The sequence below is a fragment of the Salmo trutta genome, chromosome 35 (assembly GCF_901001165.1).
Source record: "Salmo trutta chromosome 35, fSalTru1.1, whole genome shotgun sequence".
Taxonomy (NCBI): domain Eukaryota; kingdom Metazoa; phylum Chordata; class Actinopteri; order Salmoniformes; family Salmonidae; genus Salmo; species Salmo trutta.
This window is the reverse complement of record NC_042991.1, coordinates 33,392,903-33,420,726: the sequence shown is the minus strand read 5'-3', so window position 1 is coordinate 33,420,726 and position 27,824 is coordinate 33,392,903. Positions and strand designations below refer to the sequence as shown.

General features: G+C 42.0%; 1 protein-coding gene across 1 annotated transcript; it reads right to left on the bottom strand.

Annotated features, from left to right (window-relative positions):
* Positions 1–674: 674 nt before the first annotated feature.
* LOC115175200 (cholesterol 24-hydroxylase) lies at positions 675–27,781 on the bottom strand. Its single transcript, XM_029734454.1, has 14 exons — positions 27,456–27,781; positions 27,124–27,201; positions 26,963–27,044; positions 26,679–26,752; positions 26,409–26,495; positions 26,172–26,310; positions 25,790–25,903; positions 25,374–25,536; positions 24,906–24,971; positions 17,506–17,543; positions 17,330–17,440; positions 4,456–4,544; positions 1,468–1,534; positions 675–1,284 (listed from the first exon to the last, which is right to left on the bottom strand). The coding sequence occupies exons 1-14, from the start codon at positions 27,602–27,604 to the stop codon at positions 1,129–1,131; spliced, it is 1,413 nt and encodes a 470-aa protein (XP_029590314.1). The 5' UTR covers positions 27,605–27,781; the 3' UTR covers positions 675–1,128.
* Between the last annotated feature and the right edge of the window lie 43 nt (positions 27,782–27,824).

The following is a 27,824-nucleotide window of genomic DNA, read 5'->3' as shown; positions in this document are numbered from 1 at the left end:
TGTGTACATCCAAGTGCCAGCCGTGTTGCTCTGTTCTGAGCCAATTGCAATTTTCCTAAGTCCTTTTTTGTGGCACCTGACCACACAACTGAACAGTAGTCAAGGTGTGACAAAACTAGGGCCTGTAGGACCTGCCTTGTTCATAGTGTTTTTAAGAAAGGCAGAGTATCACTTAATTACTGACAGACTTCTCCCCATCTTAGCTACTACTGCATCAATATGTTTTGACCAAGACAGTTTACAATCTAGTGTTACTCCAAGTAGTTTAGTTATCTCAACTTGCTCAATTTCCACATTATTTATTACAAGATTTAGTTGAGGTTTAGGGTTTAGTGAGTGTTTTGTTCCAAATACAATGCTTTTAGTTTTAGAAATATTTAGGGCTAACGTATTCCTTGCCACCCACTCTGAAACTAACTGCAGCACTTTGTTGAGTGTTGCAGTCATTTCAGTCGCTGTAGTAGCTGACATGTATAGTGTTAAGTCATCTGCATACATAGAAACTCTGGCTTTACTCAAAGTCAGTGTCATGTCGTTAGTAAAAATTGAAAAAAGCAAGGTCTTATGGGTGTAAACAAGAAAGATACAAAACATGAGAATGAATGTTCTTGGTTTGTCTGCAGGATCACAGCGACACCTTGTGGATAAAAGTATTCTAACTTTCTGGAGCTCAGTGATGTTTGGTAAATTATTTTATTAAAATATAGTAAATTCACTCCAACAGAGTGGTAATGTTGATTAGAAAGTTCATCAAAGAAGTTAAACGATACTTTATAAATCTCTTTATATTATGTGATTAATGGTATACTGCATAGTAACCTTTATATTATGTGATTAATGGTATACTGCAGAGCAACAACATGATAAGGGTGCATTAACAACAAGGAATCGGTACAAATATAAACACTCCTATGTCAAGTCTGTCCTAGTAACTCTTCGTCACATAGAACCGTTATATTTAAGATATTATTTCACCATTGATACAAAAAATAAACAATTGTTCAAAATCCATTTTCATTAAAAATAGCTAGATATTTGAATAAGACAGAGGGTATTTGCTCCACTAGAAAGTATAAGGAATAAGACAAGTTATAGAGAAGTGCTAGTCATGTTCAGGTCCCAGTCAGGTCAGGCTGCGGGTGTCTGTCCTCTGTGTCTGATGTTACACACCACTCCACTCTTTGGTCTCAAAGTCCCAGTGTCCAGGACGTCAAAGGACTGGCCAGGCAGCAGGCTGAAGTCAAACCTCTGGAGCAGCTTGGCCATCACTACCTTGGCCTCCATCTGTGAACAACAGATCTGTTTAAAGGATGACAAATCTGGTGTGCTCAACTATTAAAAATAAAAAAAAGTCTATATTGGAGGCAGAAGTCCAGGAGTAATCTAAATAGGATGGATAATAGGATCAGCAGAGAACACTCTCAAATAAAGTTGTTTCAATGTATTTCATATGGACAGTCTGCTCACCTGTGCGAAGGTCTGTCCCAGACATGAGCGTGGTCCCAGGGCGAAGGGGTAGTAGCAGTAATAGGGTCTTCAGGACAGAAACAAACACAACATGTCTGTTAGTTCCGCATGTGTTTTTCTGTTGCTCATTAAGAAAAACAAGATGTATTTTTTGGGGGTGTGGTTCGATGTGACAGTTACTGATGCTTGTCCCCCATGAGACCAGGTGGTGTAAAGAACTTAAGTTAAAATACATTTAACTACTACTTAAGTAAATTTTTGGGGTATCTATATTTTACTTTTACTCCACTACATTCCTAAAGGAAATAATGTACTTTTTATTCCATACATTTTCCTTGACACCCAAAAATACTTGTTACATTTTGAATGCTTAGCAGGACAGGAAAATTGTGTAATTCACACAATTATCAAGAGAACATCCCTGGTCATCCCTACTGCCTCTAATTGGGCAGACTCACTAAACACAAACGCTTTGATTGTAAATTATGTCGGAGTATTGAACTGTGACCCTGGCTATCCGTAAATAAAAAAAAACAAGAATATCGTGTCGTCTGGTTTGCTTAATATAAGACATTTTAAATGATTTATACTTTTACTGGACACTCAAAACCAAATACTTTTAGACTTTTACTCAAGTACTATTTTACTGGGTGGCTTTTACTTTTACTTGAGTCATTTTCTATTAAGGTATCTTTACTTTTACTCAAGTATGAAAATTGGGTACTTTTTCCACCACTGCATGAGACACCATAGGAACAAAGGCAGTATCACTTCCTCAAAATAGTCCAAGTTAACTCAAGAAATCTGTAATTAATTGTGTTTTTTTGTTGACAAGGTTTTAGTCACGCAATTTTACATCTAGCTAAGGTGTTTAGTGCAGTATTTCTCAAGTAAAAAATGCGCGACATGTTATCTGATCCACTGCGCTAGAGGGCAGGTTTGTCTCACTGTCTGTGTTCTGCCATCGGATAGAGCGCAATCACCACAGCTGTTTATCCCGTGTTAGTGGGCGAAATCAACTACATACACTACCGTTCAAAAGTTTGGGGTCACTTAGAAATGACCTTGTTTTTGAAAAAGAAGCACATTTGTTGTCCATTAAAATAACATCAAATTGATCAGAAATACAGTGTAGACATTGTTAATGTTGTAAATGACTATTGTAGCTGGAAACTACGGATTTTTAATGGAATATCTGCAAAGGAGTACAGAGGCCCATTATCAGCAACCATCACTCCTGTGTTCCAATGGCACGTTGTGTTAGCTAATCCAAGTTGATCATTTTAAAAGGCTAATTGATCATTTGAAAACCCTTTTGCAATTATGTTAGCACAGCTGAAACTGCAATAAAACTGGCCTTCTTTAGACTAGTTGAGTATCTGGAGCATCAGCATTTGTGGGTTTGATTACAGGCTCAAAATGGCCAGAAACAAATAACTTTCTTCTAAAACTCATCAGTCCATTCTTGTTCTGAGAAATTAAGGCTATTCCATGCGAGAAATTGCCAAGAAACTGAAGATCTCGTACAACGCTGTGTACTACTCCCTTCACAGTGCAAATTGGCTCTAACCAGAATAGAAGGAGTGGGAGGCCCCGGTGCATAACTGAGCAAGAGGACAAGTACATTAGAGTGTCTAGTTTGAGAAACAGACGCCTCACAAGTCCTCAACTGGCAGCTTCATTAAATAGTACCCGCAAAACACCAGTCTCAACGTCAAGAGTGAAGAGGCGACTCTGGGATGCTGGCCTTCTAGGCAGAGTTGCAAAGAAAAAGCCATATCTCAGACTGGCCAATAAAAATAAAAGATTAAGATGGGCAAAATAACACAGAGACTGGACAGAGGAACTCTGCCTAGAAGGCCAGCATCAAGGAGTCGCCTTGTAAATTTGTTTAATACTACCAAGAATCATTCTGTGTGACCCTGATCTAGCCAACTGCAGTAAAAGGTTAACCTACTTGCACTTTTTAGTTAATTTTGGCACTGGATTAAATTTTTCTGACTAATATCGATGTCACATACAGTGCATTTGGAAAGTATTCAGACCACTTCACTTTTTCCACATTTTGTTACGTTACAGCCTTATTTTAAAATGGATTAATTCGTTTTTTCTCCCTCAATGTACACACAATACCCCATAATGACAAAGCAAAAAAGCAAAGGTTTTTAGAATTTTTTGTAAATATTACATTTAAATATGTATTCAGACCCTTAATCAGTACTTTGTTTAAGCACCTTTGGCAGCGATTACAGCCTTGAGTCTTCTTGGGTATAAGCTTGGCACATCTGTATTTGGGTAGTTTCTCCCATTCTTCTCTGCAGATCCTCTCAAGCTCTGTCAGGATGGATGGGGAGTGTTGCTGCACAGCTATTTTCAGGTCTCTCCAGAGATGTTAGATCAGGTTCAAATCCAGGCTCTGGCTGGGCCACTCAAGGACATTCAGAGACTTGTCCCGAAGTCACTCCTGTGTTGTCTTGGCTGTGTGCTTAGGGTTGTTGTCCTGTTGGAAGATGAACCTTCGCCCCCAGTCTGAGGCCCTGAGCGCTCTGGAGCAGGTTTTAATCAAGGATCTCTCTGTACTTTGCTCCGTTCATCTTTGCCCTCGATTATATATACAGGTGTGTGCCTTCCTAAATCATGTCCAATCAATTTCATTTACCACAGGTGGACTCCAAACAAGTTGTAGAAACATCTCAAGGATGATCAATGGAAGAAACAGGATGCACCTGAGCTCAATTTTGCAAAAATGTCTAAAAACCTTTTTTTCCTTCGTCATTATGGGGTATTGTGTGTAGATCGATGAGGAAAATTGACTTTTAAATACATGTTAGAATAAGGCTGCAACATAACAAAGTGTGGAAAAAGTGAAGTGGTCTGAATATTTTCTGAATGTACTGTATGCCGGTTTCAACGAGAGAAGTTCTGCTTTAATCAATTCAAATGTTGTTACGAAACAATAAAACAATAAAAACGTATCGTGTGACTTACTTGGCAGCGTCTGGATGGAACCTCTCTGGATCAAACTTCAGCGGGTCCTCAAAGAACTTATCCAACCTTCCACAGACATACGAACTGAACTGTAAACAGACAAGATAGAGGCAAACATAAAATATTTAAGACAGTTTAGGAAATAAAATAAGTACACCCACACCCAAAATAGTTAATGGAGGTGTTGACTACACTGTTAAAATGAAGTGCATTGTAACACCAAAACTCTTTCAATATGCTTTGTGTTGTAGTCACGACAGACAAAGATATATAGTTAAGCAAACTTTACTAGTAATGTTGTCAACCAGCACATTAATAAAGTAACAACTGGTGTCCGTTTCCTGTGTAACATCAATATTGCTACATGTTCTTTTTTAACAACAAAGGCAGACTCCACCTAACTTTGGCTTGTAGTCTGCAAAAAACTGGAATGTGAACTGAATATTTGTTTACTGTCTCTGGACTGTCCATTCATTATTATTATTTTTACTTTCGCACAAAGTCTTTCAGGTGTATAGGTCTTCGGATGGCCCTACCAGACCTTGTGTGGGGAGTGTTGATTACATCAGGAGGTGCTTGACCTGAGATGTTTGGATCTTCTTGTTGAGGTGCAGCGTCCAAGTCTAGGTTGTGTTCAGCACCCTGCTGGGCGTCAGCTCGTCCTCTGTTTACTGGCTCTGTACCAGGCTCCTCAACAGTGGGGAAATCCTCCTCTATTTCTCTGCTCTTCCTCAGGGGTCGCCTGTTCCTCCTGAAGACTTGTCCCTGTTCTGTCTTCACCTCATAGGACCTTTGCTCCACAGGTCTGACTACTGTGACCCTCTGCCACCACTGTTTCTGTCCTGTGAGTGGCTGAACTCACCCTGTCATCTCATTGCAGCTCTGTGAGATCCTTAGCAGAGGTGTCGTAGTACTTTGACTGTTTCTGCTGTCTTTATTTGAACTTCTCCAGATGACAGTTTGCCATCCTCGGTCTCAGAAGATTTTCACTCATTATAAGTAGTGTCTTTGTACGTTTTCCCATGAGCACCATTGCAGGGCTGCTGTCTGTTCCTTGTGACGGGGTATTTCTGTGATCCAGCATGGCCAGGTATGGGTCAGCACCTGCTCTCTTTGCCATCAGTCTTTTGGCTGTTTTCACTGCCGATTCCACTTTCCCATTACTCTGTCTGGGCTCTGCTGGCGTATGCTATTGGTTGTCCTCCCTGCACCAAGGCTGCTCCTAACCCACTCTCTGAAGCATCACACTGTAGTACAAGCTGCTCTGTTGGTTTGTAGTATTTCAGCACAGGGGTCTGTGCAATGGTATCCCTGATTTTATTGAAAGCCTGCTCATGTCTCTCTGACCACTCCCACAGTGAGTCCTTGTGTGTTAGCTGTCGCAGTGGCTCGCAGAGCTCCGTGGCGTGGCTGCAGAACTTAGCTAGGTAGTTTACCATGCCCAGGAAGCGCTGCACCCCCTGCACATCTGTAGGCCTAGGCATCTGTTTGATGGCTGTCACTTTTCCTGGGTCCACTTTCAACCCCTCTGATGTTAGCAGGTGGCCAATGTAGGGCACTTCCTTCAGCCTGAGCTGCAGCTTCTCTGGATTCAGCTTGATATTGAGCTTCCTGCATCCGTCCAGGAGCATTTTCAGGTTTTTGTCATGGTCCAGAGTCGCCGCTTCATCGTTGTCTCCTTCTCCCACAAGCAGGATGTCATCTGCAATGAGTTTGACTCCTGGAAGACCTTCCATTGCCTGGTTCAACTTCCTCTGAAAGATCTCTGGGGCTGGACTGATTCCCACTGGCATGAGCAGCCACCTGTAGCATCCCATGGGAGCAGAGAACGTGGCGAGATAGCTGGATTCCTCCTCCAGTTCCACATGACAACATCCATTTTTTACATCACAAACAGAGAACACGTGTGCTCTGTTCAGATCTGGCAGCACGTCTTCAATAGTGAGAAGTGGGTAATGGCTCCTCTTGAGTGCCTTGTTGAGAGGCTTCGGATCAATACACACTTAGTTTTCCAGACGGTTTCTTCACTACGATCAGGCTGCTAATCCAATCTGTGCTTTTTTCAACTGCTTTTATCATCCTTCTTTTCTCTAGACCACTGAGCTCCTCTTTGAGTGGTTTATATAGTGCTACTGGCACTCTTCTCTTTGGCAGCTGGACGGGCTCCACTCGCTCACCCACTTGCAGCTTCAGTTTGCCAGGTAGGCATCCATCTCCCTGGATTACATCAGAGTACTCCTGTTTAATTTGCTCTTTAGTCCAGGATCCTGTTGTTTTCTCGATGGCCAGGATGTTGTGATGCTGCACAGTAATCAACTCCATTGCCTGGTGTCGTGTCTTTGGCTATGCCGGATTAAGTGATATGACATGCTAACTTATAAAATGATTTCTCTGTAATTAATATTACCTGATTAAGCTAATCATGTAAATGTAAATAACTAGAAAGTCGGGGCACCACAGAAGAACGTTTATAGAGCCGTTATCTTCCGAATAAACTCTTAAAATACTTAGTAATATTTTACATCGATAGCAGTCAATATTAACCCTTATCTTATTTTCAGTCTCATAATGAAAGTTGTCAATTCTTGGTTATCTTCACGAACCCTGGCTAACAAGTTGAATCAGCAATACAAAATTGGGTTTAATTATTTATTTACTAAATACCTAACTAATCACACAGAATTACAAATACACAGAACACCAATGATGTCATACAGAATTCACCCCTGGTGAACGGAACCTGTATGAAAGCTGGTTACACAAAGGAAAGGGGGTTGGGCTTGAATGAAAGGGCGGGAAGATTTAGGAACACAGAAACAGCAGCTATGCTATCGTAAATACATTATCTTATGCATTCTAAATTACCGCCCATTTGGAAAAGGAAAATGCAATAAATATTTACTCTGAGCTGCGCTTCGGTAGATTGGTCGTAGATGCTGGCCGGGTTGGCCAACAGATCTTCCTGTAGTGGAAGAATGTCTCTGGTGGTAAATTGGATACGTGGTGGTATCTTCGTCTGGTTGTTAGACTGGATCCGTCGTCCGTTCTTTCCTAGCCCACGTTAGCAGCGGCTAACTCAACGGCTAGGAAGTATCACTTCTGTAGTGAATAAGCTCAAAGTTCATACCAGTTCATACCATAGCTCACGCCGAGGTTGGCTTAGTTCTGTCCTTGATATGTGGTGTGTCCTTCTAACGTAGAGGCTGCAGACCTCCCGTACTGGAAATCTTTTCGTCAAAGGCTTATATAGTGGAGAGGGGGGAAGGAGGTGTTTCATCCTTTATAACCCCATGTCTCTTCACAGGGTTGGGCCACTGATCGAGCAGGGCACTTTCCTTATGAAAACCCAATTCTCTCATTTGGAAGCTAAAATTACATTTAATCTCCTAACAAACAATTTCAATATCAAACATTTCAATTGCATAACAATTCCATGTGACTCTGATAACTAGAGGGTGTATACTTTCTCAGGTACAGTTTATGTCGTCCTGTCATCAATCATAATGTCCCAGATAACAATGAACTGACCTCCATACTCATTACGTTATCAAGCATATTTCCAACTGGTTTTATTATGTAAATATGGTTCCTTTCCCCATTTGTTTGATGTTCCCAGACTCTCTATATTTAACAGGACAGCAGTCCTTCAGTAGGGTCAGTAAGAGAGGGGAAGGGAGAAAGGTATTTATGGGGGGGGTCATAAAACTTACCCACAGGCCAACGTAATGACAGTCCCCCCATGTTGGGTTCAATCTTGCGATTAAATTGCATGTTATAAACCAACATAAAAATGAACGTGGGTTGTCCTGGTTGTGGATCATCGTTGTGGTCCCCATCTGGCAGTCGACCCGGGTAGGGTGTCTGCAAATGATGAAGTCCGCTCCAAGGCTGGGCAGCAGATGTCCAGTTGGTGGTTGCTATTGCAGTCCCCCCTCTGGTGGTCGACCCGGGTAGGGTCTCTGCAAATGAAGATGTCCGTTCCATGACTCGGCAGCGGATGTTCGGATTGGGATCGCCGTTCCGGACCCGTCGTCTGGTCGTCCAGACTGGGATATCTGGGCAGTAACTTAGGCAGATGTTAACAACGCACACACACTCATGAAATATATCATTACATTTCCTCCCAAATGAGCGGCGTTGTGGCACTAACTGATGGTTGTATGGGGGAGTTGTTTATGGCTCTATCACTTTCTATGTGCCAAAGAAAATGAAACAAATTAATGAAAGCATAAACAAAACAAAATAGTTATGCCACCTTAATCATCTAATTGGACTGTATTCTATCTACGTCCATGGTCTTGGCAAAATGACCCTATCATGGCATTGTCTAATGTCATATCTAGGGCTTTCCTAATTTGCGGGGTGGCGCTTAGGGTACTATCCTAAGTTGACAAATATATGATAAGTCTACAGCTGTATGGCACTAGTTTTGGGCAGTCTACAGGATGACCTATGGACTTCTGGTTAGAAAACTGGTGAGTGCTGTAGAGTCAAAGGCCTAGAAGTAAATGTTCAACTTTACTAAGGCTGGTATTTTGCTTGGACCCTTAAGTGATCCTAGCATAAATCCTAATTGGATGTTCCGTTGTGCATGTGCGTTTATGCTTACACAATCGCGCATGTCAAGGGAAGAAAACCAAGTATTCTGGCAGATTACAACTTGTTCAGAATGAGTCTGACGTAGTCAGGTAATTTTCCGGTCAATGCCTGGAGGTCAGTCAGAATTGGTGTCAAGGGAGTCTGTAGTAGTTTTCTACAAGTCACGGTGTCTTCCACTATTGTAGTGGCGTTAGGTATGAAGTCTATTTCATAGCTATGTTATCCACGGAGGAGCTAACCTCACGACGGAAGTACTCTAAGTATTAGACCAGTCGTACGTGGTGTGATCATGCTTCATGACTTCTAATAACTTTTCTCCTGAACGGAGGGTTCTATTTATTAGTGGCATGTGTTAACCATTGGAAGAGTGCACTGGAGATTCCCTTCCCCGTGTTGCACTCTGAGTGACTCCTATGTCGCTTTTATCAATAGCAATTTAACTTGTGAGGTTACTAATCCTCTTACTGAGTGTTGCTGGACTGACTGTGGTATTGGCACTGGTATTCAAGGGGTCCAGTTGTCCTACCGATTTATTCTGAAATATTATCTACCGGAACACATGATTGGAGCATATTACTAGTTGTATTGTAGTTGAACCTACACATGGCAAGGAATGACTATTGTTGCCATTTGTTTTGGAGGTGGACAAGTCCACTGGACTTCCTTTACGACCAGTGTGGTACACCTCAGAACTATCTTAGATGTGTTCTAAGAAAACCCCCGTCTAGGGGCCTGTCTGCTCCTCACTGTTCTCATAGGGGAGTTTACAACTAGATTTGATTTATGCTCTGGCGGCCTCGTACGGTGTTGTCCGTAGTCTTGACCCCCCCACCGGCCTCGATGAGGCTCATCATGGGTCTGGGCTACTATTCCCCCCCTTTGTGTCTCGGGACCCCCCCACCAGCGGGTGGTGTTGGTGTCCGAGTCTCAAACGAAAAGGTCTGACCCTATGTACGAGTTGTCAGTGGCCGCGTTATTATGAGAATGGCTGTAACCTTTCAACCAAATCTCCTGGTGTTTGTGCGTCAACACCCTCAGTGGCTGTCGAGGTCTGTCAGTCACCACCGCGTCCGCGTGTGGCAACCTCTTCAGTACCTGCAAACTGAGACGAGGATATCGGTCTGTGATATCGCAAAGTGTTTCACCAGTGGGAGTCATCGGGTCAGTTGCTGGACTGACGCCATTAGTGTCATTGTAAGGGGTGACAGTCCCCAACAAAGCAGAAGGTGTATCATCGGAAGCAGAGTGTACTCTGCGCATCAATGTTTTTCTTGCTGAGACGGCCGCAGTGCTTGCGGAAGTGTCCGAAGGGCAAGAGAAGTTCATCTCAACTACCGTATTGCACGACTGCAAGAAGGAGGGAAGTTGCTCATTCACAGAGACAGCTGGCTCGAAATCATGAAAAGAATGGTCAATCAGATTGGCTAATGGAATGTGTTGGATCGGATTCTGCACCAAGAGGTTTCTAAACGTCTTTTTCCCAAGGGGTGCTTTTGACAGATACCCCTCGTGAATGACTGCATTGCAGCTAGCGTTAGGGGAAGACAGTGTGGTCAGTGGAGAAGGCACTGTGGCCTGTGACCATACCTGGTTGGTTTTCCAATCCATCAATGGAGTAACCGATCCATCAAGTCTGCTCCAAGTAGCAGGGTTACAGTTTCGAGGCTGGTAACATACACAGGATGAACGAGCGATACGTCCTGGAAGTTTAGTTTCAGCATGACTCAATGTGAGAGGCGAGGTAGTCTGAGTGACCCCTCGAAGTGTAGTGTCGCATCGTTCCACTTTTAACCAACGTTTAGTTGGCTTCAAAGCCCTTTTGAGATCATCAAACAATGTTTGAGAGATGAGTGATATTGTCGCACCCGAATCAATTAGCGCATGACAAGCTAAGCAGTCCTCCAGGACTGTTTCCCGGTATGGCCGTTTAGATTCGTGGTTAGTGGACATATTCCCCACAAAGTGGAGTGGTCGTTCGCAACGACGTGATGTGCCATGTCTGTTCAAGATGGAAGCAGATTGACTTTTCCGATTTTGAGTGGGCTTCTCAAATTGTTCTCGCTTAAGTTCTTCCCATAGTGGGACTTCTGGAGAACATTGGTCTACGTTTTGATCGTCCTTCAACCCTTTGTTACCCTTGTGCTCTGACACTTTTTGTGGGTTTGGTGCAGGAACGTAGGGAACGGGTCGATTGTAGCGGTAGTCATTTTGAAGGCGACGTACTTTACAGTTATTTCGACCACGGCGGTTATTGGAATCATGGTTTCGTGGTAGAAACTGTTGTTGTGCGTCAGCTCTCGACGCTCCAATACCTGATAATGCACCCTCTAACTGGAGTGAGTGCTCCTGGTCAAACTTCAAAACCGAGTGGTCAGGGCTCTTAGCGTTGCGAGCTTTTGATGCCTCAAAAGCTGTGCTTGCAAGCTCTCTGAGTTGTAAGATAGGCAAGCCAACGTGGGCTGCAGGGCCCAAGTAGGTAATGAAGGTGGGATACATGTTCGACAGAAACATTTGTTTGAATGGTAACAGCTCTTCCATTCCTGTTTCCGTGAGTAGGCCAAAGTAAGCTGCACAAAGCCTATGATAGAAAGCTTGTGGGTGTTCGTTCCGAGCTTGTTTGACCGTGTTAGCCAGTGAGCTATTGTGTTTGCGAGTCGCAGAACCACTGAATTCTAATTTCAAAGCTGTGGCAAGTTTAGCGTAGTCATTTAGCACGTGTTGCTGTTGTAGGCGAATGAACCTCGTCACGTGTCTATTCGACGTTCGCTTCAACAGGTAAACCCTGTCAGAACCCGTAGCGTTCGGGTAGCCATCCAACGCGTCCTCTATGTCAGCTAGGAACGTCTCAGTATCGTTTGGCTGACCTGGAACGGGGTCAAAGGTGGGGAAATTCTTGAGTTTGTCAAGGTATTCCGCGCCAAGCGGGCGGAGAGGGTTGGCTTCATCCTGTGGAGAAATTGGGGCCGACAGGCCAAGAGGAGAAGCCAAGCTTTGGCTTTGTTGGCCAAGAGGCTCCATGTTACTCAGTGCCGAATGGCCAAGAGGAGAAGGCTGAGGGACACATGATGGAGGCAATGTCTGAAACCTATCGTCTTCACTCCTTTGAGTACCGGACTCCGGTTGCTTGGATGGGTAGTCATGCTGTAGGGCGTGACCATTCTGGACTTCCTCCAGATGGTACCTAAGGGTGGTCTTCTGCTGCATTGCAGAGTCCACTTGAGCGCTTAGAGTACCAATTTTGGACACGTGAGTGTCACACCTGCTCCTTTCGGTCTCAAACTTATCTGTCATGGTTTGCAGATAGAGGTCTCGAGTACGGAGCGAGAGATTCAGTGATGAGATTTCCTCTGCTTGCTTAGAAATCAATATTTCCATCCTCATCACCTGAGTTCTCTCATCATTCATTTGGTCAGCAACTTCAATAAGTTCTGCTGATTTGTCATCCAACTTTGTCACTGTGTTCATTAACTGATCGTCTTTGGTCTGCAGCGCTTTGAGGAGTACCGTGTTATTTTGAGTAACATTCAACAAAACAGCATGCATGTTGTCAAGTTGAGCGCTCCTGTTTGTAGATAACTCTTCAGATTTATCTAGTTTGGCGTGGACATCATCGTATTTAGTTTTGGCTAAATCGAGTTGTTCCTGTAGCATATGATTTTTTTCCTGTAGAAGACGATTTTGTTGAAGAGCTTGTGCTCGTTCATCGTCATAAGTATTTGCAATTACTTTTAATTGTTCCGATTTCAAACGCAGTTCCTCGACTAGCAGAATGTTTTCATTTCCTGCTTTTGTCAATAGTTGCTTAGTTCTCTCCACCTGTGCCCTCATGTTAGCCATGTCTTGCACGTGCTTCAGCTGTGCACTGTGGTATTGGATCGATGCCAACCTTTGATGGCGATACATAAGTGCTAAAGTGGAGAGAACCGTCACAAAGCCTGTGTTTGATGGTTGATTTTGGAGAGCGTTCGCAATTTCGGCTGTGTTTTCGCTAATGTCATAATTAGGGTTGGTATCCCTGCTGAGTTCAGAGATCGATCCTTTTATGGGTTGAGGTTCACTAATTAGCGGAGGAGTGGTGACCACCTCCTTTGGTAGCTTGCACATTATTAGAAAAATTTAGAGGAAAAATGTTCCTATTTTTTTTCCAATGTTTGGGTTTGGAATTCATTGGAAGCTGCAAAGACAAGTTTAATCTATTTATAGATGTTGACGAACCATCAGTACTGTACCAGTAATGTGGAAGTTGGATGTGAATGAATTTGCAAAAGCAAATTGAATGAATTAATCAATGGCAATGATTCATCCTACCTGGGTAGGCTATCTGGGTATTAAACTTGAATTAACCTGAGGTTGCTTCATCCAGGTTAATATGAGAAGTTTTAAAAGTGTCTCATTTGATTGGAAGAACATTAAGGTATGTTCAACAATTTAACTTATTAAATTGAATGAGATGATAATCCATACAATCTCCATTGATTGGATATCATAAGTGTAAACAGTAGTTCAAATGTTGGGAACACCCCCACTATGGTACACTTCTTCCTTGGGCCGAAGCCACATGGGATTCCCGCTGGGGCGGGACTTCTGTCAGTACTGGATTACTGAATGGGTTTTGCAAAAACCAAATTTTACTGATTGATCAATTTTAATGATAAATCAAACCTGTATAGGGTATTTGGGATTTAAACTTTAATTAACCTGAGAGGTTTATTCATCTAGGTTAATGTGGAAAAAAGATTACAATGTCTCATTTAGAAAACTCATCAATTTGGATATTTTTTTTTTAAAAGATCCACTTGAGAATGTAAATCTGGCAATTTCACTTATTAGTTCAATTGAATAAGACATCGATATCCGTCTGGATATCATGAGTAACGACTTGAGTGTCACCTGACTAATTATTTGAAGGAAAGTACTGGCACACGTTGAAATCAACAGAAGTACCCAGGGCAGGACTTTGGTCTACTCGCATCGAAACGCGAGAGACAGACAGAGAGATACTTATAAGCTGGTCAAGCTAATCTCTCCTAACTTTCAATCGGCTGGGTCTTTGTCCTCGCTCGAGAAATTAATAATGACCTAGCCAACACACGTCTGAAACGCGCGAGGCAGAAATAGCCCAGCGTTTGGCAAAACGCGCTATTTCTCAGATAGCTTTATCAGTCCTCCTACAGAACTGTATAGCTTATGCTCGCCACTGACTACCTCAGAGCACAACACGGAGGCAATTCTCCAGAGCACACACGCACCAATAATTCCGGTCTACAATTCCCATAATGTATATAATCAACTTGGTATATTATGTAATCTGCTTTTCAATTTTATATAGGCTGAATCAAAATGAAAGCTTCATCCTATTTTAGATTCCTCGCACGGGGGCTCCATATGTTATCGAAATTACCCAAACGTGCTACCTAGTTTTAGAGTCCACACAGGGTGCGCCAAATATGTCTGTTCAGACCCTTTCCGGATCATTGAACAATGTTAAATTCTTAGGAAGCAGAGTATACTCTGGGCTAACAGTGGAGAAGGCACTGTAAAATTGGGTTTAATTATTTATTTACTAAATACCTAACTAATCACACAGAATTACAAATACACAGAACACCAATGATGTCATACAGAATTCACCCCTGGTGAACGGAACCTGTATGAAAGCTGGTTACACAAAGGAAAGGGGGTTGGGCTTGAATGAAAGGGCGGGAAGATTTAGGAACACAGAAACAGCAGCTATGCTGTCGTAAATACATTATCTTATGCATTCTAAATTACCGCCCATTTGGAAAAGGAAAATGCAATAAATATTTACTCTGAGCTGCGCTTCGGTAGATTGGTCGTAGATGCTGGCCAGGTTGGCCAACAGATCTTCCTGTAGTGGAAGAATGTCTCTGGTGGTAAATTGGATACGTGGTGGTATCTTCGTCTGGTTGTTAGACTGGATCCGTCGTCCGTCCTTTCCTAGCCCACGTTAGCAGCGGCTAACTCAACGGCTAGGAAGTATCACTTCTGTAGTGAATAAGCTCAAAGTTCATACCAGTTCATACCATAGCTCACGCCCGAGGTTGGCTTAGTTCTGTCCTTGATATGTGTGTCCTTCTAACGTAGAGGCTGCAGACCTCCCGTACTGGAACTAACTGGTTATCTTTTCGTCAAAGGCTTATATAGTGGAGAGGGGGGAAGGAGGTGTTTCATCCTTTATAACCCCATGTCTCTTCACAGGGTTGGGCCACTGATCGAGCAGGGCACTTTCCTTATGAAAACCCAATTCTCTCATTTGGAAGCTAAAATTACATTTAATCTCCTAACAAACAATTTCAATATCAAACATTTCAATTGCATAACCATTCCATGTGACTCTGATAACTAGAGGGTGTATACTTTCTCAGGTACAGTTTATGTCGTCCTGTCATCAATCATAATGTCCCAGATAACAATGAACTGACCTCCATACTCATTACTTTATCAAGCATATTTCCAACTGGTTTTATTATGTAAATATGGTTCCTTTCCCCATTTGTTTTATGTTCCCAGACTCTCTATATTTAACAGGACAGCAGTCCTTCAGTAGGGTCAGTAAGAGAGGGGAAGGGAGAAAGGTATTTATGGCGGGGTCATAAACCTTACCCACAGGCCAACGTCATGACACTGGATAGCCTTACTGCCTAGAATGGGCCTGTGCACATTCTTGTTGACTACGATGAACTCAACTTGGTAGGTTTTCTTATTGCGTGGATTGATCACTTTAAGTTTTTAGCACAGAGTCACATTGACGTTCGGCGCGATGACTAGCCTGTAAACGCGGCACTTTTTCAAACTGCCGCCTGCGATGTATTCTTCATTTACATCGGTGAGATCCAGGTTGTTTTGAGTACCGCTGTCACCATGTTTCAATATGCCTTGTGTTGTAGTCATGACAGACAAAGATATATAGTTAAGCAAACTTTACAACAAGCAACACCTTCCCGGGGACAGGGAGCACTAACAGAAAAGGTTAAACACTATTTTGAGTTTCGAGTTCTGTTTAGAGCAGAATTAGATCCATTCTCTTTTGGTGTCATTTCCTTTGTCTATGTGGGAATGGGTGCTGTCCTCATTGAACGTCAAATTGCCTCACAGTTTTGATATCCGCTCATCATGATCCCTTACACAACAAACTGCTTAATACCAAATATAGGCTTCTTTCTTCAAACATGTAAACAACATTGTGTGAAAGAATCATAGTCTAAAAATGTTGAATTACCCACAATCCTCTAAAAACAGAGTCATGCGTCAAGATAAGAAATGCAACGTGATTAAAACCAAAGACTTCCAATGAGTTCAATCAATCTATTGTCTCTCACTTTGGTTATCCTCATAAAAGATCATTACATTTTGAGTAACATATTCAGTTGGATTTACATTACTTTAGTAAAATTAAATTAACAAATCATTGAAATGACTTGCATTTGTAAACCATTGATTGTATGAGAAACACCATTTTAGAGTTTTGATGCAGCCTTTTACATTCACTGAACCCCCAAAATGGGTTTTCACAACGCTCTCTTAAAAACACCCATATTCAGAGTGAAGAACCACTTTGGGTGTTTCAGAGTTCCTACACTTCTGTTTTAAAACACATTCTGTGTATTAACATTTTACATTCAAACACACAGATCTCAGCTTAGGTGCACTACCTGTCATGGTTTCATTACACAATCATGGTGTTTTGAGACATTCTATGTTTACAGTGAAACAGAGAAAAAGTCAATGATACAATGACACTACATTGAGGTATGAGCCATACGGGCCTAGACAAGGCTACTTCATTCCTTTACTACATTGAGGTATGAGCCATACGGGCTTGGACAAGGCCACTTCATTCCTTTACTACATTGAGGTATGAGCCATACTGGCTTGGACAAGGACACTTCATTCCTTTACTACATTGAGGTATGAGCCATACTGGCTTAGACAAGGCTACTTCATTCCTTTACTACATTGAGGTATGAGCCATATTGGCTTGGACAAGGCTACTTCCTTCCTTTACTACATTGAGGTACCACAGCGTATCACATGTTAACACCACAACTAAACTTAGAGATATTAAAGGGATACTTTTCCTCCAGAGTCAGATGAACTCCTGGATACTATTTTTATGTCTCTGTGTCCAGTATGAAGGAAGTTAGAGGTAGTTTCCCGAGCAAATGCTAACTAGCGTTAGCGCAATGACGAAGTCTATGGGTACATACAATAACACTCATCACTCATCCACATTGTTTTTGAGGTGACTACTCACGACGCATGAGACTCCTGCTGGGATGGGGATGCCGTTGATGACGATGTCGTTGGGGATGAAGCGAGAAGTGCCTGGTGCTGTAGGGTACAACCTTAGAGTCTCCTTCAAAACCTAACGGGGGGAGATGATATGAATCAAACACACCATGCTGATTAATTAACCATGTGAAGAGTTACCTGACCTGAGACTTGAACACTTGCGTTAGCTCCCTGAACTGAATCACACTGGTCACAGACGTCAATTCAACATCTAGTTTTGATTTACATTTGATTTAGTTGTAAACGTAAATTCAACTTGAAATCAATAAAAATTGTCAATAAAAATTGTCACCATGTCATTTGATTTAGGTTAAAAGGATTTCTGCAAAACCAATCAGTTTTCCAAGTCATCACATAGATTTTTTTGGTTGAAATGAAGTGGAAACAACTCTGATAATGGGATGCAATGCCTAGGCTTTAGCTCAGCCGGCTAATACAGTCTTGCAGCATGCAGACCAACCGGGTTAACATCCAGTTGGTCACACAACTGCTGTTAATATAGTACAAGTATTGTATAAATAGTATATTAGTATACTAGTAATAAGTTTTAAATCCATTTTTTTTCTTCACATGCGCCGAATACAACAGCTTACCTTGAAATGCTTACTTACAAGTCTTTAACCAACAATTTAGTTTCAAGAAAAATAAGAGTTGAGAAAATATTTACTAAATAAACTAAAGCAAAAAAACAAAAGAGTAACAATAAGATAGCAAGGCTATATACAGGGGTTACCGTACAGAGGCAATGTGTGGGGGTACAGGCTAGTCAAGGTAATTGTGGTATTATGGCCAAACAGTTATATTTTTGTTTCATCAGACCAGAGGACATTTCCCCCGAAAAGTATGATCTTTGTCCCCATGTGCAGTTGCAAACCGTAGTCTGGCTTTTTTATGGTGGTTTTCAGCAATGGCTTCTTCCTTGCTGAGCGGCCATTCAGGTTGTGTCGATATAAGACTCGTTTTACTGTGGATATAGATACTCTTGTACCTGTTTGCTCCAGCATCTTCACAAGGTCCTTTGCTGTTATTCTGGGATTGATTTGCACTTTTCGCACCAAAGTATGTCCATCTCTAGGAGACAGAACGCGTCTCCTTCCTAAGCGGTATGACAGCTGGATGGTCCCATGGTATTTATACTTGCGTACTATTGTTTGTACAGATGTATTTGGCACCTTCAGGCGTTTGGAAATTGCTCCCAGGGATGAACCAGACTTGTGGAGGTCTACAATTTTTTTCTGAGGTCTTGGCTGATTTCTTTTGATTTTCCCATGATGTCAAACAAAGAGGAACTAAGTTTGAAGGTCGGCCTTGAAATACATCCACAGGTACACCTCCAATTGACTCAAATGATGTCAATTAGCCTATCAGAAGCTTCTAAAGCCATGACATCATTTTCTGGAATTTCCCAAGCTGTTTAAAGGCACAGTCAACTTAGTGTATGTAAACTTCTGACCCACTGGAATTGTTATACAGTGAGTTTTAAGTGAAATAATCTGTCTGTAAACAATTGTTGGAAAAATTACTTGTGTCATGCACAAAGTAGATGTCCTAACCAACTTGCCAAAAGTATAGTTTGTTAACAAGACATTTGTGGAGTGGTTGAAAAACGAGTTTTAATGACTCCAACCTAAGTGTTTGTAATTTTCCGACTTCAGCTATATATATATATATATATATATATATATATATATATCCATCTTAGTAATATAGTTTTTCCCGCTCAAGTGAAATTTGAAGAAACAACATTGACATTACTTTAGTTTGTTTTAATCTTGACAGGGCAAGAGACAACAGCCAATCAAATAGCTTTTGCCGTCATGGAACTGGGAAGGCTGCCAGAGATATTGACGAAGTAGGACTTGTTTTCATCATTTCTATTTTCATTATTGATCCTTTCTGTAATAAAAACAGGTTGGTTGAGTTTGTGTGTCTCTGACCTCTCCAGGGTGAAGCAGGAAGTGGATGATGTCATCGGGATGAAACAGGAAATCAGCTTTGACGACCTGGGGAAAATGACCTACCTGTCTCAGGTAAATGATCTACCGGTCCCAGGTCCGTTTGTGCTGTCTTGTCATTGGCCTGACAGTGACAGCAATGGCGCTACAAACCAGATCCAGGACTCAGAATTGGAACTGACATCTATAAACAGAAACCATATTGTACGTTATACAATGTTTTACGATGGCTGATAGAATGGCGCTGGAGGAGATGGCTGTCATTTTACGGGCTCTCAACGAATTGTGCTACTTTGTACTACTTTGTAGCACAATTACTCCCCTGGAACTGGATGAAGATGTTTTCTTCAACGAGTCGTACGCAAAGGATATAATGCTGATACTCAACACTGAGGCCTCTCAGGGGTGTGTGCTTAGTCCCCTCCTGTACTCCCTGATCACCCACGACACCAACACCATTATTACGTTTGCTGACGACACAGTGTCACTGACAACGATGAGACAGCCTATAGGGAGAAGGTCAGAGACAACAACCTCTCTCTCAATGTGAGCAAGACAAAGGAGCTGATTGTGGACTAAAGGAAAAGGAGGGCCGTACAGGCCACATAAACATTGACTAGACTGAAGTGGAGCGGGTCGAGAGTTTCAAGTTCCTTGGTGTCCACATCACCAACAAACTATCATGGTCCAAACACACCAAGACAGTTGTGAACAGGGCACGACAACACCTTTTCCCCATCAAGAGACTGAAAATATTTGGCATGAGTCCCCAGATCCTCAAAAAGTTCTACAGCTGCACCATCGAGAGCATCCTGACCGGTTGCATTACCGCCTGGTATGGCAATTTCTCGGCATCTGACCAGAAGGCGCTACAGAGGGTAGTGTGTACGGCCCAGTAGATCACTGGGGCCAAGCTTCCTGCCATCCAGGATCTATATACTAGGTAGTATCAGAGGAAGGCCCCCAAAAAATTCAAAGACTCCAGCCATAGTCATCTCTGCTACCGCACGGCAAACTGTACCGGAGAACCAAGTTTATGACCAAAAGGCTCCTTAACAGGTTCTACCCCCAAGCCATAAGACTGCTGAACAACTAAACTAATCAAATGGCCACCCAGACTATTTACATTGACCCGCTGTTTATTAGCTATGCATAGTCACTTTACCCCTATCTACATGTACATAACCTGTTGAGGATCTTATCCCGATCTTATCCCGGTATTGGGATTCATTGTCATGTGACCATGGCGGGGAATTCAAAACTGCAAGAGTAATCATTTCAAAAAATCAAATAATCAACTATTTTCCTCCATTTGAAAGATATATCTCCTAAATCTAACCACGCTGTCCGATTTTCAGAGGCATTACGGAGAATGCATAAAGTTAGGTTATGTGAGGAGAGTACATTGACAATAGCTGCGTGTAATGTTTAGCCAATTCAAAGAAGGGCATCAACAGACAGAAAACTAGCTAGAATTATGCACTTACCTTTGACAATCTGCATCAGATGACACTCATAGGACATTATGTTATACAATACATGCATTTTTAGTTCCATCAAGTTCATATTTATATCCAAAAACAGCATTTACAGTCGCGGTGAAATTCAGAATTTTTTTCGGCTCGAATGCACCCAGTGAATCCAGCATTAAAAATCACGGAATTACTATTCGAAAACATTGGTAAATTATAATATTGTCATTCAAAGAATAATATATTATCATCTCGTAATTGCTACCGAATGGCCAGATCTCAAAATAACTTTACTGGGAAATCACATTTTGCATAAACTGGGTACTATGCTAACAACAATAAGCTATATGCTAAGCTAAGCTAAGCTATACCGTTAGCATTAGCATCATCTAATATCGATAATAACATTCTAAATATCCCCTTACCTTTGATTATCTCCATCAGAAGGCGCTGCCAGAGATCCCAGGTCCAGAACAAATGTGGTTTCTTTTGACAAAGTTCATAATTTATGTCCAAATAGTTAGCGTTCAGTAGGCTCCCACAAAATGAGGTGGGCAGTGTAAAGTCACGTCGAAAAGCTAAAGAAAACCTAGTAAATAATCTATTTACGTTTGTTTAAACATGTCAAACGTTGTTTAGCACTAATCTTTTGTTCCATTTTTAACGTGAAACATCAGTAAACATCAGTAATATTTTCACACAACCTATCAAGTGTCTAGAATAAACGATAATGACAAAGGCACTCTTCTCAGATTCATGCGCAGGCGCAAAAAATGAAGTGATGACGTGTCAACTTGTAAGCTTTCTAATTCGGTCTGTATTCATGACAGATGCTTCCAACAACTTTCTAAAGATCGTTGACATCTAGTGGAAGCCGTAGGAGTTGCGAACTGAATCCTTTCTCACTGTGGTATCTTTAAAACAATGACACTAAATAGTACAGTCACAAAATTCTCATTTTTTTTAATCTATTTTTCACAGGTTTTTGCCTGCAATATGAGTTTTGTTATACTTACAGACACCATTCAAACTGTTTTAGAAAATTCAGAGTGTTTTCTATCCGAATGTGTTAATAATATGCATATCCTAGCTTCTGAGTTGGTGTAGGAGGCAGTTAAAAATGGGCACATATTTCTTTCAAAATTCTCAATACTGCCCCCGTGGCCCGTAGAGGATAATGACCATCGTTATGTTTGGAGGAAAAAGGGGGATGCTTTCAAGCTGAAGAACACCATCCCAACCATGAAGCACGGGGGTGGTAGCATCATGTTGCGGTGGTGCTTTGCTGCAGGAGGGACTGGTGTACTTCACAAAATACATGTCATCATGAGTTAGGAAAATTAGGTGAATATATTGAAGCGACATCTCAAGACATCAGTCAGGAAGTTAAAGCTTGGTCGCAAATGGGTCTTCCAAATGGACAATGACCCCAAGCATACTTCCAAAGTTGTGGCAAAATGGCTTAAGGACAACAAAGTCAAGGTATTGGAGTGGCCATCACAAAGCCCTGATCTCAATCCAATAAAAACTTTGTGGGCAGAACTGAAAAAGTGTGTGCGAGTAAGGAGGCCTACAAACCTGACTTGGTTACACAAGCTCTGTCAGGAGGAATGGGCCAAAATTCACCTAACTTATTGTGGGAAGCTTGTGGAAGGCTACCCGAAACATTTGACCCAAGTTAAACAATTTAAAGGCAATGCTACCAAATATTAATTGAGTGTATGTAAACTTCTGACCCACTGGGAATGTGATGAAAGAAATGAAAGATGAAATAAATCATTCTCTCTACTATCATTCTGACATTTCACATTCTTAAAATGAAGTGGTGACCCTAACTGACCTAAAACAAGGAATTTTTACTAAGATTAAATGTCAGGAATTGTGAAAACTGAGTTTAAATGTATTTGGCTAAGGTGTATGTAAACTTCCGAATTCAACTGTATTATATACTGCTAAAAAAAATAAAGGGAACACTAAAATAACACATCCTAGATCTGAATGAAAGAAATAATCTTATTAAATACTTTTTTCTTTAAAGTTGAATGTGCTGACAACAAAATCACACAAAAATAATCAATGGAAATCCAATTTATCAACTCATGGAGGTCTGGATTTGCAGTCACACTCAAAATTAAAGTGGAAAACCACACTACAGGCTGATCCAACTTTGATGTAATATCCTTAAAACAAGTCAAAATGAGGCTCAGTAGTGTGTGTGGCCTCCACGTGCCTGTATGACCTCCCTACAACGCCTGGGCATGCTCCTGATGAGGTGGTGGATGGTCTCCTGAGGGATCTCCTCCCAGACCTGGACTAAAGCATCCGCCAACTCCTGGACAGTCTGTGGTGCAACGTGGCGTTGGTGGATGGAGCGAGACATGATGTCCCAGATGTGCTCAATTGGATTCAGGTCTGGGGAACGGGCGGGCCAGTCCATAGCATCAATGCCTTCCTCTTGCAGGAACTGCTGACACAGTCCAGCCACACGAGGTCTAGCATTGTCTTGCATTAGGAGGAACCCAGGGCCAACCTCACCAGCATATGGTCTCACAAGGGGTCTGAGGATTTCATCTCGGTACCTAATGGCAGTCAGGCTACCTCTGGCGAGCACATGGAGGGCTGTGCGGCCCCCCAAAGAAATGCCACCCCACACCATGACTGACCCACCGCCAAACCGGTCATGCTGGAGGATGTTGTAGGCAGCAGAACGTTCTCCACGGCGTCTCCAGACTCTGTCACGTCTGTCACATGTGCTCAGTGTGAACCTGCTTTCATCTGTGAAGAGCATAGGGCGCCAGTGGCGAATTTGCCAATCTTGGTGTTCTCTGGCAAATGCCAAACGTCCTGCATGGTGTTGGGCTGTAAGCACAACCCCCACCTGTGGACGTCGGGCCCTCATACCACCCTCATGGAGTCTGTTTCTGACCGTTTGAGCAGACACATGCACATTTGTGGCCTGCTGGAGGTCATTTTGCAGGGCTCTGGCAGTGCTCCTCCTGCTCTTCCTTGCACAAAGGCGGAGGTAGCGGTCCTGCTGCTGGGTTGTTGCCCTCCTACGGCCTCCTCCACGTCTCCTGATGTACTGGCCTGTCTCCTGGTAGCGCCTCCATGCTCTGGACACTACGCTGACAGACACAGCAAACCTTCTTGCCACAGCTCGCATTGATGTGCCATCCTGGATGAGCTGCACTACCTGAGCCACTTGTGTGGGTTGTAGACTCCGTCTCATGCTACCACTAGAGTGAAAGCACCGCCAGCATTCAAAAGTGACCAAAACATCAGCCAGGAAGCATAGGAACTGAGAAGTGGTCTGTGGTCACCACCTGCAGAACCACTCCTTTATTGTGGGTGTCTTGCTAATTGCCTATAATTTCCATCTGTTGTCTATTCCATTTGCACAACAGCATGTGAAATTTATTGTCAATCAGTGTTGCTTCCTAAGTGGACAGTTTGATTTCACAGAAGTGTGATTGATTTGGAGTTACATTGTGTTGTTTAAGTGTTCCCTTTATTTTTTTGAGCAGTGTATATATGTATATATTTTTATATTAAGGGATTTATATGTTTGAATGTAATGATTAAATAATTCTACCCTGAAACTTAACTATTAGGGATATGGTTTTTATAGCATGTAGAATGGGTAATTAAAGGGTTAAGCATAAGTCTAACGAGGTTGGACTAGGATAAGAGAGGAATGAGTGTCTGTGTGTTTAAGTAAACACCAAGAACTGTTAAACTGTGGTTGACTGACCTAGCTAGAACTCTGAGGGTTTATGATATGGGAGGGAGGAGCCCTAATCTCAGAGGAATGAAACTGTCTGCTGGGTAATGATCTACAGTGTTAAGAGATCTGGGGCCTTAATGTTTGTGTGTATGTGTGTGCGTAAATACGGAGCCTGGTATATAATGATGTCTCTGTACAATGGACATCAGAACGTTCTCGTGAATAAACATTCTGCCTCTTGTAAGCTGGGACTCTGTCTGTTTCATTCAACCAGAATCTTACAAAATTCCGGGTTGCAGACTGAGTATTTTAATTGAAGGTAACATTGAGAACATAATTCTCCTAACATTATATAAAAAGTATAGCACTTGTTTCAGGGAGACGTACCGGCAATGAAGAACGTCACAAAGTTGTCCAGCATAAGCTCCTCGTCATCGTTTGCTATATTTTCCTCTGAAATTTAAATTTGAGTCATTTAGCAGACGCTCTTATCCAGAACGACTTACAGTAGTGAATGCATACATTTCATAAATTTTTTCCCCGTACTGGTCCAGTGGGAATCGAACCCACAACCCTGGCGTTGCAAACACCATGCTCTACCAACTGAGCCACACGGAAATGATGGATATATATATATATCAGTTTACAGCATTGAGACAATAGTGCTACTGAACCTCATCAATAACATGACTGTTTTAGCAAACACTTGTCTCACAATGTTACATGCAGAGCCACAGGTAAAAGGTTTCCAATGTTAGCCTGGTCCCAGATCTGTTTGTGCCGTCTTGTCTTGAACAGTGGCAGGAGTTGGCAAGACAGCACGAACAGATCTAGGATCAGGCTACTACAACATGCCTTTGTCAGCCGTCTTGAGGATCTGTGTGAGGATGTCTTTTGGAACGTCCTCTCCATTTTGGACGGCCATTTTCCTCTCGTTGATCCACTGTCTGCCTGTCGAACGCAGCAGTTGACAAGACTTCTTCACCTCGTTGATGAACTTCTTGTTCTTTGGGTAGAGCTAGAAATATGACATCCGACCATTTATTTAAACCCCATCTAGGGACTGTGACTGTAAAACGCATTATGGTGCATTTAGCCACATCTTACAGGCCTCCTACTTGGAAGGACGGCAACAAGAGACTAGAACAAACTGTTCATGAGTGTCAATGTTCTAACTGTATTTGTTTCTTATAAAATAGGATTTTATCTGATGAAACTGTAAGCAATCATTCTCGAGAAGCATCCCTAAAATACTTGATGTCATTATTTACCTGGAAGGTGGAGTCTCTGAGATAGTGGACCATTCCCTTCAGACACATCTCTATAGCGTTGGGAAACGGAGAGTCACTCTTATTCAGCAGATCCAGCTCCACTCCAAACGCCACCTACAGATGATATAAAAACAGAGGATTGACAACATGATAAGGTAAAACTCCTGGTTCTAGTTATGCTAATTATAGCTAGCACATTGGCTTGGTGAGACTAAATTGTATATAGCTTAGGTAATGAGTGTGTTATCAGTTGTCATTAGCAAAAAACTGCCTGTTATGACAATTTTACTGTCAGATATACAAACAAATGTAGCTTTATAACAGAAAGAATAAAGTGTAAGTGCAGTGTGGTGATCTGAGGGGAACAGGAAGTGAACGTTACCTTAGTGATGACATCCAGTGTCACACAGTTGAACAAGTGGTGCATGTTGGCAGCTGTGTTGGTGTCAGCCATGTCTGCCAGTTTATCCATCAGCTTCTCTGCCCTCTCGTTGAACACACCCATCTGACCCCGCAGGTACCTAACAATACACAGCAATGATGGATGGATGAACAGATGGATGGCTGGATGGATTGATCAATGGATTATTACACCATGTGAAATGGATAAGTGACTTACAGACTGCTGAAGGCAGGGTCCATTATTCTTCGCTGTTTGTACCACTCATCATGATTCTGTGCTGTGATCAGGCCATTTCCAAAAAACCTATGAAGAAGAAGGACAACAGAGTATTTACCCTAAGACTGAATAAACTGACCAGTGACCAGCATGGCGAAAACCAGCATTAGGAGGGATTGTGTTGAAAGAGTTGGTACCAACCAAAACATTGACACAATAAATAGTAGTAGGAAGTATATTTAGATAACACTAATTATACAGAGGACTCACCTCTGTCCAAACAGGTTGAAGAGACGCTTGTAGACCAGTGAGTCTTTGGGGTACTTAGGTGACATCAGGACTTCCTGTGGAGACAAAGCAAAGTGTCAGTTTGGTTTGAAGGGGGAATTGGGGTAATGGGTTATTTTACAGGACTTTAATTCAGAAATTAACATGGTAAAATGTATAATTAACCTAATCTTGGTTAACCCAGAACTAAAATCTTGCTTATTTGGCCCGATGTTTACATTGTCAGTCCATCAGAGATTATAATTACAGTAATTTATCAGGTTTACCTTGGTGGTTTCAGGACAGGTCACACACAACACCACAACATGCATACCGTTGATACGGTAGACCGGTCCATATGTCTCAGCCCTGTCAAAGATAAAATATATCTCTATTTATTGTCCCAGGATAAACACCTGATTCAATGTGTGTGTAGCATTCAACAAACCATTCCAGAAATTTGTCGTGGACAAATCGATCATTGCTCATCTCCCTCAGCAAGGTTGGGGAATGACCAAATATAAAACTGGGGGAGAACAAGAGACGAATTAATCCATAAATGACAAATAAGGAGGTTATGGCATGAGTGATACCTTCACCTAGTGAAAAGGAAAAAGGCAGGTGAAACAGCGACCCTGACGGCTGTTGAGGTCAACTTTCACCTACTGTAGTTCCTTATCAACAAATCTGATGCGTTATGTCGTCTCTCAATATAGTTGAAACTAACATTTAGCTAAAGCATTTTAAAATAAATATTCAAGTTACATAATACTGACTCACCTATCCCTTGGTGGTCCCGGTATGTGATCATATTTCAGATGAATATATTTTATGTAAAGACAAAAACATAGAAACGCGATCAAAATCAAACCAAGCAGGCAAATAAGCAAATAACCGATCCAACCTGCAATCAGATGAAAAAGTGTCATATTTCCGAAGACTAGATATCTCGCAGTGACCCTACAAACCAGTTATGTGGTCGTTTATTTTGGACGGAATTTGGTCAGCTGTAGTACTAGAAGCAGAGCGGAAGAGACGAGGCGAGTGGGTTTACTAGGCACCAAATGTGATCGTTAATCATTAAGGAGTGGCTGCTTTATAAGAGTTTCTGTTTACGTCGCTTCTGCTCAGTGCTCCCAGGAAGTGGCT

Excerpts from the sequence above, each read along its gene's own strand:
- LOC115175200 (XM_029734454.1), bottom strand. The coding sequence starts at position 27,604 with ATGACACTTTTTCATCTGATTGCAGGTTGGATCGGTTATTTGCTTATT. Across the intron at positions 26,753-26,962 it reads CCTGTCCTGAAACCACCAAG|GAAGTCCTGATGTCACCTAA; the intron begins GTAAACCTGATA and ends TTGTCTCCACAG. Across the intron at positions 17,544-24,905 it reads TGTGACGTTCTTCATTGCCG|TTCAGGGAGCTAACGCAAGT; the intron begins GTACGTCTCCCT and ends AGTGTGATTCAG.